General features: G+C 40.9%; 1 protein-coding gene across 7 annotated transcripts in view; it reads right to left on the reverse strand.

Moving 5' to 3' along the window:
• Nucleotides 1-2,477: 2,477 nt before the first annotated feature.
• The window catches only part of slc26a2 (solute carrier family 26 member 2), a 30,184-nt gene continuing 12,078 nt past the window's right edge, over nucleotides 2,478-20,583 (reverse strand). For 3 of the 7 annotated variants that reach the window (XM_078550704.1, XM_078550705.1, XM_078550703.1), the window contains 3 exons: nucleotides 11,477-11,602; nucleotides 8,506-9,132; nucleotides 2,478-4,488 (listed from right to left, as the gene is read on the reverse strand). In XM_078550704.1, the coding sequence (XP_078406830.1) occupies nucleotides 2,959-4,488; nucleotides 8,506-9,132; nucleotides 11,477-11,506 (2,187 nt within the window). In that variant the 5' untranslated portion in view covers nucleotides 11,507-11,602 and the 3' untranslated portion in view covers nucleotides 2,478-2,958. Of the gene's footprint in view, nucleotides 4,489-8,505; nucleotides 9,133-11,476; nucleotides 11,603-17,507; nucleotides 17,634-20,583 lie in introns of all 7 variants that reach the window. The other 4 variants (XM_078550708.1, XM_078550709.1, XM_078550710.1 and 1 more) reach the window with 2 other exon arrangements.

Genomic DNA, 20,583 nt, shown 5'->3' on the forward strand with positions numbered 1-20,583 from the left:
TAGAGTGAGAGCAGGCCGAGAGCAAACTTCACACATGCACACGAGTGAGCGCTTCATAATCTCCCTGATGTACAGAGATGAAGAGATGTGAGGAAAAATAATATAAAAATGTAATGAAACATGTCCCTGCTCATGTGGAAGAGTCACATGAGGGAATATTATTAATGAAAAATTAAAGTTTTTATTTTATTTGCTTTTGGAAACCTCATCCGGCCAAAAACATGCAAAGGCTGCTTGGCCTTTTTGCCTGCCCACCAACCGCCGACCAAACTACCGCGCGACTGCACGTTGACGTCGGCATGCTCGGCCAACATCAATGCGTGTCATTTCACACTCGAGCGGGTCGGGCACGCGCCCACTCACTGAGCAAACATTTCTACCCACTGTCACAACAGACTACTTTAGTTGTGCAGATCACTTCTGTTCAAGAAGCATGTATTTATTGAAATAGATAATGATAAAAACCAGGCTGAAAAATGGTACAAATGGACATCTCATTTTCTGTCCATTTCTGTCAACCAACTTGAACTCAAGTTATGTAAAAATCTAAAATTGTCCATACATTATGATTGTAAATCTATTTTGAAACAGTGAATATCCTCATTTTGTCAATGTTTTAGTTCAATTTAAAGTACTAAAAGGATCAATATTTACAATTATCTTCACAAATCAAAAATTGATATTTATCTGGAACTTTGCAGAAAGGCATAGAAAGGAACTTTTTAAAAAAAAATACACACACAGCAATCATAATTTTAAAAAATCAATTTTAAAAGGTCTTATCTTTGTAGTTAATAAATATTTTTATTTATGAGTGTAATTAAAATGCAAAATACTCTGAACTCATTCTACCTCCAATAATAAGCAGTTATGCAATGTTATGGCCTCTATATAGTCATAATTTGCAATGCCATCAAGATTTTCTACACTTGATAAAGGTGCACATTTCAGATAGTTGTATAGACACCTTACAATGACTTTATATGCTGTGTGCTAGCATTTGAATCTTTTATCTTGAACAATGGGTATGCTCCCATGCTGTCACTACCACTTTCTGTTTAGTTGCTTGACCAACAAGGCTGTCTGCACTTCACATTGCTTTTCAATAAAAATGTTTAAATCGATTTAGTGAGCAGCTTAATTCTCCTTCATAAAGACTATTGTTAGTGCAGAATTAGTCATTGTTCAAGGCACACTGCATAAAGACTATTGCAATTGTAAATTTAACTGCAGCTTCCCATTGGTAGCAGTTCATGCACATTAATAAAAAAGAATCAATAGATTAGACTGGGTTTTTTAATTAAGAACCCAACAGAAACAAGAGGAAAACCTAAAATTTAAAAAATGTAGTAATACTTCTAAAATGTAAAGTAAATAATTTGCAAGCTATTAGAGTACTAGAAAAATACATACATTATAAAGCATTGTCCTTAACATTATGGAGTATATTGAGTAACCATCTCTTCAAGCTAACCTGGAGAATCAACTGGCCAGTGCTAAAGGACTAAGTTTTTTTTTAAATGACAGACATATTGTTAGTGCTAGGATCTTGATGGGCTGAATTTGCTACTGTACTTAATGTAAATTTCATTTTTCATTTATATGAAGTTCACTAGTGGGTTTCCAAAGTTAAAAGATGCATGTCTTTCTTGGTTTAACTGATCTAACCAGTGTAATGACTACACCAGCAATTTGTTCTGTTGTTAAACCCACTAGTGAACTTCATACAAGTGAAAAATGAAAGTTACATTAAGTACAGTAGCAAATTCAGCCCGTCAAGATTCTAACACTAACAATGTCTATCATTTATGAGTTGCTAAAGTGTCATTCAGACCAGAAAGTGAAGTGTTGGATTCCTGGTCAGTTGTACCAAATTATGGGATCTCTGCCAGCACAAATCATTTGGCCATAGCATTCCTAGGCTAGGGAGGGGAGATAACATTAAATCAGTCAGGCCTCCTTCACTTGATTGCTATATGGCAGAATGTATGTATGTGTGGCTATCAATTGGAAACATGATCAGGCTCAACTTTGCTCTGTTCCGTAGTCAATATCAAGCTGATACTCAAGCCTCAAAAGGACAAAAATGGCTGCAATGACAAGAGAAAAAATATATATACCTCATCAACACCTTTTCCTTTAGGTGGGAGGGAAATTAAGAGATCAGGAAAGAAACATGGAAGAAAAGCTCAGAATAAATTACAAAATGTATACATTTCCATTTTCTATTTTTTAAAAAAAGGATCAGCTAACTCCAGAATAGCTGCTGTCATTGATCTATGCCAACACAGACATGCCACAGCATATTTTTTTTTTTATTAGGGAGCATGACCCAATTTCCCAGTTGATGCATGGTAAGTAGTTACCACACCCAAAATCCTCTAAGAGTAAAATTGAGTTTCCCTAAACTGTAAAATTGAAACCAGATACTCTGCCCCCAAGTAAAACATTTCAGGTATGATAAAGGCAAAAGCACATTAAGTAAAATACAGTTTAATCAGTACGCCACCTTTACAGCGACTGAAAAAGTCAGATCTATTTATTGCATCATAAAGGTTTGGCCTCATAGAACATCTTTCGCAAAACTTACTTTTCAACTCTGTAGCCTCTAGAAAAATGTTTATAACTACCTGTTCAAAAATTAAACTTCTCCGATATCAAGTGCTTAAGAACTCAGAGCCTCTCCTTAAAATATGAAATCCAAATTAAGTTAATTTAAACAAATGCTATTAAATGTTGTTACTTAGAAGTTCCGCATATTCTAATCCCACCTCATAATAAGCATCATGATCAGAAATATACAGAAATACATGTAAAAGACAAAACTTGCAGACGCATGTAAAATAATTCATCAAGTTAAAATGAAGACATTATTTCAGTTTACTTTGAAACAACGTGTTCAAGTTTCTCAAGCTAACAATGCTGGGTAGTTTTCTTGTATTTGGTTACAGTTGAACATTAACAGAGGTTGCTTGCTTCCCAGTCACCATTCTTTTGGTGTATGTTTGAAGCAAACATAACAGCATCATGAACACTGTAAAATACTAATGTGTGGATGTTACCATTTTCAAAATAGCCTCCATTGCGAAGACTATCAATAACTGAGGCATTACAGTTTGACAGAAGAATTGGGATTCCAATCTGTTTGTAATCTTTAAAGACTTCCTTCACTGTAGCTATACCTGCTGTATCCAAGAATTGAATTACTGAGAAATCAATAATAATTGTATGAAATTCAAACTCTTGCTTGGAGAGTTGTACTGTAACCTCAGTCTTCATGGAAGTACAAGAATTTACTGTCACTTTTTGTTTCATTTCCTGATTCATTTTCCTTTCTGCTTTTCTCTTTGCTACGATTACTAGTGTTGGGTTAACTCCTGTCTCTTTATAGAGAGATCGCTTGAAGAACTCTTTGTTTGCATAGTATAATGGAGCTTCAAATCTAAATATTTTGATACCAGACAAATTTTGAAGATTTTTATACCTTCCCAAGTCTTCATAAATTTCTGTCCCCTCCAAACGGCCAAGCGTAGTGGCTCTTGGCACTTGTGTTCGCACAATGACACATACCACAGAAAAGGTAACCCCAATTAATAGTCCTAACTCTGTGCTGATTAAGGCCGATGATAACATTGTAACAAACCATATGAGGGCGTCCACCTTGCTCACCTTCCACATTCTGGGTAAGTCAAGAAATTTTCTTAAAGCGCCACGGAGATTTACAATAGTTATGACACCCAAGACACATTTCTGAAGAGAGTAGAAAAGAGGTGCAATCACAAGAAGCACAAGGAGAAGCACTAAAGCAGTTACTATACTTGAGAATTGCGACCTGCAACCCGTGGACTCTTTCACAAGGGTTTTTGCAAGAGCAGCACTGGTTGTGAAGCAATGAAAAAAAGCTGGAATAATGTTACAGGTACCAATAGCAAACATTTCTTGATTGGCTCTCACTGTATACCCATGCTTCTTGGCAAACATTTCAGAAAGAGAAACTGTAATTGCAAAGCCAATTATAGAAATTGGAAGGGCATCTGCAGCAATTCGAGGTATCAAGCTCCAGTCTGGAGTGGTGGGAGCCATAAATCCAGTAGGAATATTTCCAGCAACAGTAGAATTAAAGTTCGCATTCAAATGTCCATAATGAGAAACCAAGGTAGCAGCAACTACAACCAGAAGCTCGCCTGGAATAGGTGCTTTCAACTTGGATTTATAACATTCATTTATTTCTTTTAAAGGCACTAGAACCAGAAGGCACACCACGCTGGTTACTAGATCACAGATATTAGTAGTATGGATATTTTTAAAGATGTTCACCCAGGTTTGCACAAGTGAACCAGGACTTTGGACACGTGGAATGCTGATCCCAAGAAGATACTTAACTTGTGAGGTGAGTATGGTGAATGATGCTCCAGTGGCAAACCCACTAAGTAAGGAATCAGACAGGTATACTGATATAAAGCCCACTTGGAAGATGCCCATGGCCACCTGAAAACAATTTTAAGAAAACAATTGTAAATAACATAAAAGTTTCAGAGATATAAATAATTGTCCCATGTTCACATGGTGGTTGACATTCACTCATTCCCTCCCTCCACCACCGATGAACAGTGGCAGCAGTGCACAATCTACGAGATGTACTGGAGAAACTCACCAAGGCTCCTTAGGTAGTACCTTCCAAAACCACAACTGCTACAATTTAGAAGGACAAGGGCAGCCGATACATGGAAACACCACCACCTGGAAGTTCCCTTCCAAGCCATGCGCCATCCTGACTTGGAAATATATCGCCGTTCCTTCATTGTCCCTGGGTCAAAATCCTGGAACTCCCTCCCTAGCAGCACTGAGTGTACCTACACCACAAGGGCTGCAGCTGTTCAAGGCGGCAGCTCACCACCACCTTCTCAACGGCAATACAGGGATGGGCAATAAATGCTGGCCTAGCCAGCGACACCCGCATCCCGTAAATCAATAAAAGTGAAACAATTTAACCGCATTAATCGGCACACGTTGCATTCTTCAAGAGTCTTAAAATAACACTATTGAATTAAATAATCAAGCGACATATTTTGTAAAAACCTAGTTATTGAAGTGTAGAAATTAAAAACAAGTGGATGTGGGAAATGAACAAAAGAAGAAAATACTAAGTGCTCAGAGGTCCATTAATATTTGTAAAAAGATGAGTTGGCATTTCAGGTCTGCACCCTCTATCAGGAATTATTGAAGTGCACTGGTCTTCTATTGAGTACCACAGAAAATGTGATCTTTATGAAGCAATAATGTATTTAAATTTCCCTGAAGCATGGAATTGTGACTACAATCAGGACTACTAGGCATGCCCTTTATTTGATTGCATTAGACTTCACATTCTTACTTTCAGAAACACTATTATTTTTATCCAGCACCAGAGCAATACAATGACAATCATTGCCTGTACTAAGGCATCCTTTATTGTGCTCAGTTTATCTTGAACTGAGTTTTAAGTCATATATGATAACAATGTCCTAGAGGCATTTTCTCCAAATCATGAAGTAGATTTAGGGAAAAAATGATGAGTGGTATTAAAGACAATCCTGCAAATAATTTTTTGGCTGTCTTTACCTGGTTTGGCCTATCTGTGACTCCAGTCCCACACCAACATGGTTGACTCTTAAATATCCTATGAAATGGCCTAACAGGCCATTCAGTTGTATCAAAGGCAACTCATTACAAGCAATAAATGCTGGTCTTGTCAACAATGCCAACATTCCAAAAATGTATTTTTTGAAGAGAAGATAGCACACAAAATAGATTATCTGATCATTGTCACATTGCTGTAAGTGGGAGTTTGCTGTGCACAAATTGGCTGCTATGTCCACTACATTAAAACACTACCTACACTTCAAAAGTATTTCATTGACTGTGAAGTGTTTTGAGATGCCTGTTCGTCATGAAAAGTGCTATATAAATGCACATCTCTCTCATTGCTTAAGGACCAAAATAATCTACCAATCCCCATATTTCACTCCCGAGTTCTGCCAAATCTTAGCTTCTCTCTCCAGTGATGCCAGGTCAAAAGATCGGCTTATGTTATCAAAATCCAGCATCCTCAGCTCAGGGAGACAAAAGCCTAGGACCATCCCCCAGGAATGCCAAACCTCAGGGCCATCTTCATTTCTCAGTGCTACCAAAGGGTGTGACAACCACAGCACAGCTAAGTTCCACTCCAATCTGAAATTGGTAAACAAGCAGCTGAAGAGTATTCAGCAGGCATGAAGTGAATGAGTGAACATAAGAACATGGCAGATAAAAGCAAAATACTGAGGGTGCTGGAAAACAACTCACTGAAGGAGGTGGCTCCACAAATATCCCCATCCTCAATGATGAGGAGCCCAGCACATCAGTGCAAAAGAAAGCTGAAGCATTTGCCACAACCTTCAGCCAGAAGTGCCATGTGGATGATCCACCTCGGCCTCCTCCAGAAGTCCATAGCATCACAGATGCCAGTCTTCAGCCAATTCAATTCACTCCATGTGATATTAAGAAACGGCTGAAGGCACTGGATACTACAAAGGCTACAGGCCCTGACAACATTCTGGCAATAGTGCTGAAGACTTGTGCTCCAGAACGTGCCGTGCCCCAAGGTAAGCTGTTCTAGTACAGCTACAACACTGGCATTTACCTGGCTACATGGAAAATTGCCCAAGTATGTAGTCTTGTACACAAGAAGCAAGACAAATTCAACCTGGCCAATTACCGCCCTATCACTCTACTCTCAATCATCAGCAAAGTAATAGAAGGGGTCATCAAGAGTGCTGTCAAGTGGCACTTACTTAGCAATAATCTGCTCACTGATGCCAAGCTTGGGTTCTGCCAGGGCCACTCAGCTCCTGACCTCATTACAGCCTTGATTCAAACATGGACAAAAGAGCAGAATTCCTGAGGTGAGGTGAGAGTGACTGCCCTTGACACCGTGTGGCATCAAGGAACCCTAGATAAACTGGAGTCAATAGGAATCAGAGGGAAAACTCTCCACTGGTTGGAGTCATACCTAGCATAAAGGAAGATGGTTGTGGTTGTTGGAGGTCAGTCATCTCAGCTCCAGGGCATCACTGCAGGAGTTCCTCAGGGTAGTGTTCTAGGCCCAACCATCTTCAGCTGCTTCATCAATGACCTTCCTTACATCATAAGGTCAGAAGTGGGGATGTTCACTGATGATTGCACAATGTTCAGCATCATTCACGACTCCTCTGATACTGAAGCAGTCCATGTCCAAATGCAGCAAGACCTGGACAATATCCAGGTTTGGGCTTACAAGTGGCAAGTAACATTCACGCCACACAAGTGCCAGGCAATGACCATCTAAAACAAGAGAATCTAATCACCACCCCTTGCTGTTCAATAGCATTACCATCACTGAATCCTCCACTATCAACATCCTAGGGGGGTTACCATTGTCCAGAAACCGAACTGGACTAGCCATATAAATGCTGTGGCTGCAAGAGCAGGTCAGAGGCTAGGAATCCTGCAATGGGTAACTCACCTCCTAACTCCCCAAAGCCTGTCCACCATCTACAAGGAAAAAGTCAGGAATGTGATGGAGTACTCCCCACTTGCTTGGATGAGCGCACCTCCAACACCACTCAACCTCTCAAGAAGCTTGATATTGTCCAGGATAAAGCAGTCCACTTGATTGGCACCCATCCACAAACATTCACTCCCTCCACCACCGACACACAGCAGCAGCAGTGTGAAGCATCTACAAGATGCACTGCAGGAATTCAACAAGGCTCCTTAGACAACACCTTCCAAATCCACAACCACTACCATCTAGAAGGACAAGGGCAGCGCATAGATGAGAACACCACCACCTGTAAGTTCCCTTCCAAGTCATTCACCATCCTGACTTGGAAATATATCCCCGTTCCTACCCTGTTGCAGGGTCAAAATCCTGGAACTCCCTTCCTAACAGCACTGTGGGTGTACCTACACTACATGGACTGCAGCGGTTCAAGAAGGCAGCTCTCCACCACCTTCTCAAGGGCAACTAGGAATGGGTAATAAATGCCAGACCAGCCAGAAAAGCCCACATCCCGTGAATGAAAAAGTCTGAAATAAAAACAGAAAATGCTGGAAAAACTCAGCAGATCTGACAGCATCTGTGGAGAGAGAAACAGAGTTAAAGTTTTGAATCTATATGACTCTTCCAGTTCTTAAACATTCTGTGCCTGATGTTCTTGAATGAAGGCTGAATGAGTTGAAACTTTAAATTTTCATATACTACGAGTTCCATGCTTTCCTTGGGCCCTGATTTTTTATGTTCACTTACAGCCATTTTATGTTTAGCCATATTCTATTGAGATTTGCAGAAAATGTAAGTAATTGGACAATCAGCAGGGTGGGTGCACTTTAACTCTCAATTTGTCCTCATGGAGGAACTTCCAGGCCCATAACTTCATCATTGTGTTGTACATATAGCAGGCATTGATTCAGGGTTCACAATGGTTGGCTAAATGTTCACCTTACCTGATAGACTCCAGCCATAAAAGTCAATGTTGAGCCAACACGAATTGCATAGCAAGTTCTGCCACACACATGAGCAGACTGATTGAACATTTCTGATTGGGTAGTGCTATTAATATCATCATAGAGGTCAAACCCAGCAAACTGTAGCTCTCGATCCACCACCTGGCCAATCATTAAGCAAAGCACACCAAAGATACCAACTGAAATATGCTTTGATGTTCCCATCAGGAAATAGATGATGCAGGCAAAGAATGAAGTATATAGCCCATATACTGGCTCTTGCCCTGCGAGCAACGAATAGGCTATTGACTGAGGGACAAGTAGGATGCCCACAATAAGCCCAGACATAATATCTCCTAAAATCCATTCTTTCCATTTGTACTTTGGAAACCATTCTATGACAGGAAAGAAGCCAACAATAAAGTTTTTTGCTTTTGTTGGGGTACAAGAGCAACATTTCTTCAGCCTTTTCACTGCAAGCTTCTTCACATCTAATGTTTTCTTTTCTTGCTCTTCTAAAATAATGGGAGAATATTTCCTGTTTTTCATAGCAGAAGAGGCTGGGGTACTGAGCGTGAACACGTTGTCAGCATTATCATCTTCCGTGGAGGTCATCCTGTAACTTGTCTAAACAAATAGAAGAAGTGGATTAGTCCTGATTATAATAACTGATGTAGTAAATCTCAACATTTGATATTTGTAGCAAGGTCAAGCATTATAAATCACTTTACAAAGATTGATTAAAATAAGCAATATATTGACTAGATCACACAGGTTTGAATCATTTATCAGGAAGCCGTGTCTTAGAATTATTTTTAGAAATATTTCACTTATCTTAACTAACCTGTTTATTCCTGCAACCAAAAAATAAGCAAATTGTGTCAGCTGTGGCTAGGTTGGTAACGCTCTCATCCCTGAAATACAAGGTTCTGGGTTCAAGTCCCATTCCATGGCTTGAGCGCATAATAATTAAAAGAATCAAGGCTGACACTCCAGTGCACGAGAGGAAGCACTGCACTGTCATAGCTGTCGCCTTTCGGTTAAGATGTTAAACCAAGGTCCAATCTGCCTGTTCGATTGGATGTAAAAGGTCCCATGTCACTATTTCAAAGAACAGGGGAATTATCCCAATGTCCTGGCCAATAGCTTTCCCTCAATCAACATCATAAAACAGATTATCTGGTCTTTATCACATTGTTGAATACACTCATAAAAGTTGACAGAATATGGATGTTAGACTGTGTTGCTGACATGGCCGAATGCAGAAGCAGAATAAATACATGAATGTGGTACAAAACAAATCTCTATCATTTGACAGGAGCAACCACTGCAATTTACAATATGCCCTTCAAAGACTTTAAAAGGCAAAATAGCATAACTTGCATACTAGTTTTTAAATCATTTGGCATCATTGTTTTGAGGCTTACAAATAATGAGCAAAATATGACTAATTTTTTCCTCTACAAGGATACTTTAAAGTATTTAACACTAATTTGGCACATTCCAATAAGAATCAGTTATCAATAGCAGTCATATTATTATTCATTCATTGAATAGGAGTAAATACAGCAGATATAAATAGAAAGTAGCTTTTAGCTTTCAACTAGTAGATATAGTTACATATAATGCACACTCTATACAAACCATGTAGAACAAAACAATGCTGATTTTCTCATTAAAAAATGCCAGTCCTTCCACAAACCAGACTATCTAAGCTGCTGCCCTATTTCTACAAAATATGTGTACCTAAGCAAGAATGTTCAAGGACAATACGTATACAATTCTTTTAAAAGATCATGAAAAAAACTTCAGGTACTCAGGACGAACACAAAAATTATTGCAATCCTTTGGTCATTACTGCTATACAAATTACGATCCCAACCTGGACTCTACTTCTTTCCTTCACCAAGCCCCTCTGCCCAAATTCAGGAAACATACTTCATAAAAACGCATGAATAGATAAATTTTAAAAATCATTTCCGGACAATTTAAAAATCTGACAATTAGCAGTGGGAGAAAAAGTAACAGTAAATGAATTACAGTCTACACTGCTTCCTTTGCTCTAAACTTATCCAATTACTTCACTTTACAACAGATGACCGATAGTCTCTACTCTGCGAATGCTGTGCCGGGCCCAGTGGGAAGTGTCTATTTAATCGAGCAGAATTTCACAATAAGAATACAGTACCAATTTCCTCGTACTCATTAGTTAAAGGGTATTTAAGTATTGCAGCATGCCATTCCTGGAGTTGCTGTCTCTTTTGCAATGATGTTCTATTTGGAAAAACAAATGCAAATTACAGCCAAGTTCTTGAGATGCCAAATATTGGGCCAGAAGCTCTGGAGTAGCAATCACAGTCAGATTGTGACTCTGCTCCTATCTACTTGCACTGAAATGCACCTGCACCTTTCTCGACTGATCTTCCAACTCGGGCCGGTGAGAAAAGTGCAGTGCAGTCAAGTGCAGAAGAGCTGGGGGAGCTGAAACCACACCCCTTGTTTTTAAATTAAAGGCACTATCTGCCATAGAGCAGATAAGTTTAAAGGTCCAGACACCTTCTCCCTGGCTTCTCAAACTAAGTGGATAGGTTCAGTTGGTAGGATTGGTGGAGGGAGGGTGTGTGTTAAAAAGAGGGTGGGTTTCAGGTGGTCCATGGGGAGCTTTTGGGTGGTCAGGAGGGTACTCGAGGGGGGTGGGACGAGGAGTCCAATGATGGTTGGAGGGTGTGGGGTTGGGGGGGGGGGGGGGGGGGGGGAGGACGTGGCGTCGGGAAGGTAGTCAGCACTCTAGTTAACCAGCAGTTAGAAGTGGTTTTAATTCTTCTAACCTTTCCTGAGCAACTATTTCTGTAAGGCAGTCAGAACCATCCAAAGACTGCAGTTTAAAATCGGAGTTTTAGATGGCTCCCTGTGCAGGGTAAACGTCCATTGGAAGTTTGAACTTCCCAGCCAATTGCCATGCAATGCTTACGTGGGGAGTTGCCGAGGGGTGCCCCAGCATATCTTTGGGGTACCTCCCGTGTATGACACCGCGGAGCTCGGAAGTTATGGGTCATCATCAATGCCCACAAAGTTTCTTTTCAAATATTAACTTCAGCTGTAGAAAAGTCAGAAAGAATTTGAATTATAGATTTTGCATATGGTGCATAAAGTGTCATACTGACTTTCCCAAACATTTTCCCCATCAGACTTTCCTGATAAAGTCCACATTTTTTGAGAACATCGCACCCTCCCACTCACTGAGATCAGCTAGTATTGAGATTTCTTTTCGTAAATTACATGGCTGTGATAAACCTCTGAATAGGTTTTAGTCTTAATTAAGCATATTCTTTTGACAGAAGTTTAAAGTGCAACATGTCTTCTTGCAGGCATAAAGATGCCAAACAATCTAGAGCCAAACAATCTAGATGTGATGCAGACTCTTATGCGAATAGCCAACCTCAATTTCAAGTGGTCCATCCAGAACATTAGTAAAGATTGTGGATTTTTAAAACATCGACTTCTGGTTTTAAGTTATTCAAATTGGAACTGAAGTCCTAGGCCAGGATTTTCCATTCTTCGGGCAGGCTCGGCGAGAGTGGGCGGTTCAGCTCTGCAACGCGGTTTCACGTGGGCAGGCCAATTAAGGCCCGCCCTGCGTGGATCAAGAGCAGTAGGGCACTACCTGTGCAGGCTGGGGAGGAGGGAGAGCCAGGTCCAGCGCTCTTTCACACATGCGCACAAAAGAGCGCTTCAATCTTCCTGAGGCCTCAGAGAAATTGAAGCGCTTTTAAAAATAAATAAATGAAATAAAAATTTAATGAAACATGTCCCCTCATATGACTGTCACATGAGAAGGGGCATGCTTCTATTTTTCAAAAAAAGTTCTTATTTCATTTGTGAAAGCTTTAGGAAACTTCATCCCGCTCGTGGATGAGGTTTCCTTAAAAACGTAAAGGCCACTTGACCTTTTTGCCTGCCCGCCAACCATAAGGTTGGACGGGCAGCATAAAACTCAGATTAATTACCTGGTTAATGGCCTTAATGGGCCTATCAATTATCGGCAGGCACACGGGAACAAAATATCACACTACGTTGTGATCATCGAGTGTCATTTAACGCCCGCACGCCAAATGGAAAATTCTGCCCCTAGTTTCAGTTGCTGCTCATACTTATTTGGTCATGACAGAAGGGACGTTTTCTAAACATGCTCACTTGCAAAGAAGAGGAACAATCCCTTCATGCATATCTTAAGCATCTCTCATGGTGAACGCGAGGAAAGTTAACCAAGGAGATAGTGATAAAAGTAAAATACTGTGGATGCTGGAAATCTGAAACAAAAACAGAAAATGCTGCAAAAACTCAGGTCTAACAGCAGCTGTGGAGAGAAAAACAGAGTTAACGCTTTGAGCCCATATGACTCTTCTTCAGAACTGAGGAGTGAGAGAGAGAGAGAGAGAGAGACAGCGGTGTTGCCTACGGAGACATCTATTTGCTAAGCTGTGCCAAATCTCCTCGGTGAAGATTACAGCAATTAACTGCCCAGTTTTTGCGTGGCCTGTTTAGAAATTTCTCAAATTTACTACAAACAAAATGAATTTCAATTATAAAAGTTGCCAGCTCTTCTCTGTATTGCGGTGCAAGGGCATTAGCTGTTATGTTTTCCAATATGTTTACTGTAAAGATTCAAGGAAACAGAACATGCAGAGGCCCCAGAACCAGAAATAGAAAGCAAGTGGAAAAATACAAAAGTATACAAAAGAAATATTACTGAAAAAGGAAAAGAGACAAGGAGTAGATGAAATACTGCATTATAAATCACTTTACAAAGATTGATCAATATAGTATCATAAGCAATATATTGACTAGATCACACAGGTTTGAATCATTTATCAGGAAGCCGTGTCTTAGAATTATTTTTAGAAATATTTCACTTATCTTAACTAACCTGTTTATTCCTGCAACCAAAAAATGAGCAAATTGTGTCAGCTGTGGCTAGGTTGGTAACGCTCTCATCCCTGAAATACAAGGTTCCAGGTTCAAGTCCCACTCCATGGCTTGAGCGCATAATAATTAAAAGAATCAAGGCTGACACTCCAGTGCACGAGAGGAAGCACTGCACTGTCATAGCTGTCGCCTTTCGGTTAAGATGTTAAACCAAGGTCCAATCTGCCTGTTCGATTGGATGTAAAAGGTCCCATGTCACTATTTCAAAGAACAGGGGAATTATCCCAATGTCCTGGCCAATAGCTTTCCCTCAATCAACATCATAAAACAGATTATCTGGTCTTTATCACATTGTTGAATACACTCATAAAAGTTGACAGAATATGGATGTTAGACTGTGTTGCTGACATGGCCGAATGCAGAAGCAGAATAAATACATGAATGTGGTACAAAACAAATCTCTATCATTTGACAGGAGCAACCACTGCAATTTACAATATGCCCTTCAAAGACTTTAAAAGGCAAAATAGCATAACTTGCATACTAGTTTTTAAATCATTTGGCATCATTGTTTTGAGGCTTACAAATAATGAGCAAAATATGACTAATTTTTTCCTCTACAAGGATACTTTAAAGTATTTAACACTAATTTGGCACATTCCAATAAGAATCAGTTATCAATAGCAGTCATATTATTATTCATTCATTGAATAGGAGTAAATACAGCAGATATAAATAAAAAGTAGCTTTTGGCTTTCAACTAGTAAATATAGTTACATATAATGTACACTCTATACAAACCATGTAGAACAAAACAATGCTGATTTTCTCATTAAAAAATGCCAGTCCTTCCACAAACCAGACTATCTAAGCTGCTGCCCTATTTCTACAATATGTGTACCTAAGCAAGAATGTTCAAGGACAATACGTATACAATTCTTTTAAAATATCATGAAAAAAACTTCAGGTGCACAGCACGAACACAGAAATTATTGCAAAAACAAAAATACCTGGAAAACTCAGCAGTTCTGGCAGCATTTGCGGAGAGGAACACAGTTAACGTTTCGAATCCGAATGACCCTTCAACAGAACTAAGTAAAAATAGAAGAGGGGTGAAATAGAAGCTGGTTAAGGGGGGTGGAACAAGTAGAGCTGGATAAAGGGCCAGTGATAGTTGGAGATAATCAAAAAATGTCACAGACAAAAGGACAAAGGCGTATTGAAGGTGGTGATATTATCTAAGGAATGTGCTAATTAAGGGTAGAAAGCAGGACAAGCAAGGTACAGATAGCCTTAGGGGTGGGTTGGGGTGAAGGAATCGAAAAAGGCTAAAAGGTAGAGATAAAACAATGCATGGAAATACATTTAAAAAGAATGGAAATAGGTGGGAAAAGAAAAATCTATATAAATTATTGGAAAAAAAGGCGGGGGGGATCGGAAAGGGGGTGGGGATGGAGGAGAGAATTCATGATCGAAAATTGTTGAACTCAATATTCAGTCCGGAAGGCTGTAAAGTGCCTAGTCGGAAGATGAGGTGCCGTTCTTCCAGTTTGCGTTGAGCTTCACTGGAACAATGCAGCAGGCCAAGGACGGACATGTGGGCATGAGAGCAGGGTGGAGTGTTGAAATGGCAAGCGACAGGGAGGTCTGGGTAATGCTTGTGGACAGACCGAAGGGTGTTCTGCAAAGCGGTCACCCAGTCTGCGTTTGGTCTCTCCAATATAGAGGAAACCGCATTGGGAGCAACGAATGCAGTAGACTAAATTGAGGGAATTGCAAATGAAATGCTGCTTCACTTGAAAGGAGTGTTTGCGCCCTTGGACGGTGAGGAGAGGGGAAGTGAAGGGGCAGGTGTTGCACCTTCTGCGGGTGCATGGGAAGGTGCCATGGGAGGGGGTTGAGGTGTAGGGGGTGATGGAGGAGTGGACCAGGGTGTCCAAGAGGGAACGATCCCTGCGCAATGCCGCCAGGGGTGGGTAATGGGAAGATGTGTTTGGAGGTGGCATCATGCTGGAGTTGGTGGAAATGGCGGAGGATGATCCTTTGAATGTGGAGGCTGGTGGGGTGATAAGTGAGGACAAGGGGGACCCTATCATGTTTCTGGGAGGGAGAGGAAGGTGAGAGGGCAGATGCGTGAGAGATGGGCCGGACACGGTTGAGGGCCCTGTCAACCACCGTGGGTGGAAAACCTCGGTTAAGGAAGAAGGAGAAAATGTCAGAGGAACTGTGTTTGAAAGTGGCATCATCAGAACAGATGCGACGGAGGCGAAGGAACTGAGAGAATGGGATGGAGTCCTTACAGGAAGCGGGGTGTGAGGAGCTGTAGTCGAGGTAGCTGTGGGAGTCGGTAGGCTTGTAATGGATATTGGTGGACAGTCTATCACCAGAAATTGAGACAGAGAGGTCAAGGAAGGGAAGTGCTAGAGATGGACCATGTGAAAATGATGGAGGGGTGGAAGCAAAATGAATAAATTTTTCCAGGTCCCGACGAGAGCATGAAGCAGCACCGAAGTAATCATCGATGTACCGGAGAAAGTTGTGGGAGGGGGCCGGAGTAGGACTGGAACAAGGAATGTTCCACATACCCCATAAAGAGACAGGCATAGCTGGGGCCCATGCGGGTACCCATAGCCAAACCTTTTATTTGGAGGAAGTGAGAGGAGTTTAAGGAGAAATTGTTCAGTGTGAGAACAAGTTCAGCCAGACGGAGGAGAGTAGTGGTGGATGGGGATTGTTCAGGCCTCTGCTCGAGGAAGAAGCGGAGAGCCATCAGACCATCCCGGTGGGGGATGGAGGTGTAGAGGGATTGGACGTCCATGGTGAAGAGGAGGCGGTTGGGGCCAGGGAACTTGTTACAGTCCTACTCCGGCCCCCTTCCACAACTCTTTCTCTGGTACATCGTATTTTTGTTTTTGTTTTGGATTTTCAGCATCCGCAGTTTTTCCGCTTTTATACAGAAATTATTGCAATCCTTTGGTCATTACTGCTATACAAATTACGATCCCAACCTGGACTCTACTTCTTTCCTTCACCAAGCCCCTCTGCCCAAATTCGGGAAACAAACTTCATAAAAACGCATGAATAGATAAATTTTAAAAATCATTTCTGGACAATTTAAAAATCTGACAATTAGCAGTGGGAGAAAAAGTAACAGTAAATGAATTACAGTCCACACTGCTTCCTTTGCTCTAAACTTATCCAATTACTTCACTTTACAACAGATGACCGATAGTCTCTACTTTGCGAATGCTGTGCCGGGCCCAGTGGGAAGTGTCTATTTAATCGAGCAGAATTTCACAATAAGAATACAGTACCAATTTCCTCGTACTCATTAGTTAAAGGGTATTTAAGTATTGCAGCATGCCATTCCTGGAGTTGCTGTCTCTTTTGCAATGATGTTCTATTTGGAAAAACAAATGCAAATTACAGCCAAGTTCTTGAGATGCCAAATATTGGGCCAGAAGCTCTGGAGTAGCAATCACAGTCAGATTGTGACTCTGCTCCTATCTACTTGCACTGAAATGCACCTGCACCTTTCTCGACTGATCTTCCAACTCGGGCCGGTGAGAAAAGTGCAGTGCAGTCAAGTGCAGAAGAGCTGGGGGAGCTGAAACCACACCCCTTTTTAAAAAAAATTAAAGGCATTATCTGCCGTAAAGCAGATAAGTTTAAAGGTCCAGACACTTTGAGAAGCCAGGGAGAAGGTAAGTGGATAAGTTCAGTTGGTAGGATAGGTGGAGGGAAGGTGGGGGGGGGTAAAAAGAGGGTGGGTTTCAGGTGGGCCATGGGGAGCTTTTGTGTGGTCAGGAGGGTACTCGAGGGGAGGGCGGGGGGGTTGAGGAGTCCAATGGTGGTGGGGGAAGGACGTGGCGTCGGGAAGGTAGTCAGCACTCTAGTTAACCAGCAGTTAGAAGTGGTTTTAATTCTTCTAACTTTTCCTGAGTAACTATTCCTGTAAGGCAGTCAGAACCATCCAAAGACTGCAGTTTAAAATTGGAGTTTTGGATGACTCCCTGTGCAGGGTAAACGTCCATTGGAAGTTTGAACTTCCCGGCCAATTGCCATGCAATGCTTACATGGGGAGTTGCCGAGGGGTGCCCCAGCATATCTTTGGGGTACCTCCCATGTACGACACCGCGGAGCTCGGAAGTTATGGGTCATCATCAGTGCCCACAAAGTTTCTTTTCAAATATTAACTTCAGCTGTAGAAAAGTCAGAAAGAATTGGAATTATAGACTCTGTATATGGTGCATAAAGTGTCATACTGACTTTCCCAAACATTTTCCCCATCAGACTTTCCTGATAAAGTCCACATTTTTTGAGAACATCGCACCCTCCCACTCACTGAGATCAGCTAGTATTGAGATTTCTTTTCGTAAATTACATGGCTGTGATAAACCTCTGAATAGGTTTTAGTCTTAATTAAGCATATTCTTTTGACAAAAGTTTAAAGTGCAACGTGCCTTCTTGCAGGCATAAAGATGCCAAACAATCTAGATGTGATGCAGACTCTTATGCGAACAGCCAACCTCAATTTCAAGTGGTCCATTCAGAACATTAGTAAAGATTGTGGATTTTTAAAACTTTGACTTCTGGTTTTAAGTTATTCAAATTGGAACTGAAGTCCTAGGCCAGGATTTTCCATTCTTCGGGCAGGCTCGGCAAGAGCGGGCGGTCGCAGAGCTGACCACCGCCTGCATTCGGCTCTGCAACGCGGTTTCACGTGGGCAGGCCAATTAAGGCCCGCCCTCCGTGGATCAAGAGCAGTAGGGCACTACCTGTGCAGGCTGGGGAGGAGGGAGAGCCAGGTCCAGCGCTCTTTCACACATGCGCACGAAAGAGCGCTTCAATCTCCCTGAGGCCTCAGAGAAATTGAAGCGCTTTTAAAAATAAATAAATAAAATAAAAATTTAATGAAACATGTCCCCTCATATGACTTTGTCACATGAGAAGGGGCATGCTTCTATTTTTCAAAAAAAGTTCTTATTTAATTTGTGAAAGCTTTAGGAAACCTCATCCCGCTCGTGGATGAGGTTTCCTTAAAAACGTAAAGGCCACTTGACCTCTTTGCCAGATTAATTACCTGGTTAATGGCCTTAATGGGCCTATAAATTTTCCCTGGGCACACGGGAACAAAATATCACACGACTTTGTGATCATCGAGTGTCATTTAACGCCCGCACGCCAAATGGAAAACTCTGCCCCTAGTTTCAGTTGCTGCTCATACTTATTTGGTCATGACAGAAGGGACGTTTTCTAAACATGCTCACTTGCAAAGAAGAGGAACAATCCATTCATGTATATTTTAAGCATCCCTCATGGTGAACGCGAGAAAAGTTAACCAAGGAGACAGTGATAAAAGTAAAATACTGTGGATTCTGGAAATCTGAAACAAAAACAGAAAATGCTGGAAAAACTCAGCAGGTCTAACAGCAGCTGTGGAGAGAAAAACAGAGTTAATGTTTTGAGCCTGTATGACTCTTCTTCAGAGCTGAGGGGTGAGAGAGAGAGAGAGAGAGACAGCGGTGTTGCCTACGGAGACATCTATTTGCTAAGCTGTGCCAAATCTCCTCGGTGAAGGTTACAGCAATTAACTGCCCAGCTTTTGCGTGGCCTGTTTAGAAATTTCTCAAATTTGCTACAAACAAAATGAATTTCAATTATAAAAGTTGCCAGTTCTTCTCTGTATTGCGGTGCAAGGGCATTAGCTGTTATGTTTTCCAATATGTTTACTGTAAAGATTCAAGGAAACAGAACATGCAGAGGCCCCAGAACCAGAAATGGAAAGCAAGTGGAAAAACATGAAAGTATACAAAAGAAATATTACTGAAAAAAAGGAAAAGAGACAAGGAGTGGATGACAGATGAAATACTAGCAATGATGATACAAAGAGGAAAGAAAAGAAACACACCCAAGTATGATGAAATTTAAAAGAAAATAAAGAATGCATGTAGCTAGGCTAAAGAGAAATGGTATGAGATGTGTGATGAAGTATTAGAGCCGGAAAGAAATGACAAAATGAGAGTTACGCACCAGAAGGTGAAACCTTTGACAGAGAAAGAAAGGGATAACAGCAGATATTGCATAAAAGGCAAAGATGATATAATATTATTTGAAAGGGATGCAGTTGCAAAAAGATAGACAGAATACAAAAATGAATTGTACAATGATCCAAATCAAGGAAGCCCTCAAGATCTACAGGCAAACGATGGACCAAACATTGTGATATCACAGGTAAAGATACTTCAAAATTGATGAGTACAGGAAAAGCTCTAGGCATAGGTGCAGTAACAACTGAATATCTACAAGTCCTTGGAGAAACAGAATTAGAAGTGATAACAGAAATTTGAGATCAAATATATACCAAATGATGTATTCTAAGTGACTGGAGGCATCCATTATTCGTTAAGTTATCCAAGATACCGAAAGCAATGGAGTGCAATCAATTTAGAACTAAGCTTAAAAAGTCATCTCATGAAATTGATGTTGAAAATAATCTTTTAAAATTAAGCTAGCACATTTCTAGCACATCAATACTTCTAGTTGTATTTTTTCTACTCCTGATGGACATGCTGTACTTAGAGCTTGGAGATCAACTTTCCTATCTATAGTGATGACACCAAGCTTTACTTCTTGTCTCAAATCCTTGGCTACATCTATGCTGCCAGACAGCCCAGCTCATATCAACTCCTGGATGGGTCATAAAAGCTGATCAGGAAGATCAACACCATTATCTTTGGTCCTAGTTACAGACGCTGCCCCCTTGCCACTGATTCCTTCTCCAGCCAAGCTACATTCTTTAGGCTGAACCCTGACCATTTGCATTCTTGACATCCTATTTGACCATGGACTGGGCTTTAAATACTCACATGTAATATAAAAGAAACAGAAAATTCTGGAAAATCTCAATAGGTCTGACAACTCTGATTCTCTCTCCACAGATGCTAACGTTTCCAGTCTTTATGACTCTCTTCAGAGCTAAAGAGAAGTAGAAATGTTATCAAATTTATACTTTTTAAAGGGGGTGGAGCAGGTAAAACAGGATAGAAGGTCAGCGATAGGTGGGGGCTAAGGAGAGATTGACGGAGATGTCATGGACACAAGACAAAGGGAGTGTTAATGGTACTGCTAAAAGCTGATAGTGGCATAAAG

This window comes from Cetorhinus maximus, chromosome 10 (assembly GCF_964194155.1).
Source record: "Cetorhinus maximus chromosome 10, sCetMax3.hap1.1, whole genome shotgun sequence".
In the NCBI taxonomy this organism is placed as follows: Eukaryota; Metazoa; Chordata; class Chondrichthyes; order Lamniformes; family Cetorhinidae; genus Cetorhinus; species Cetorhinus maximus.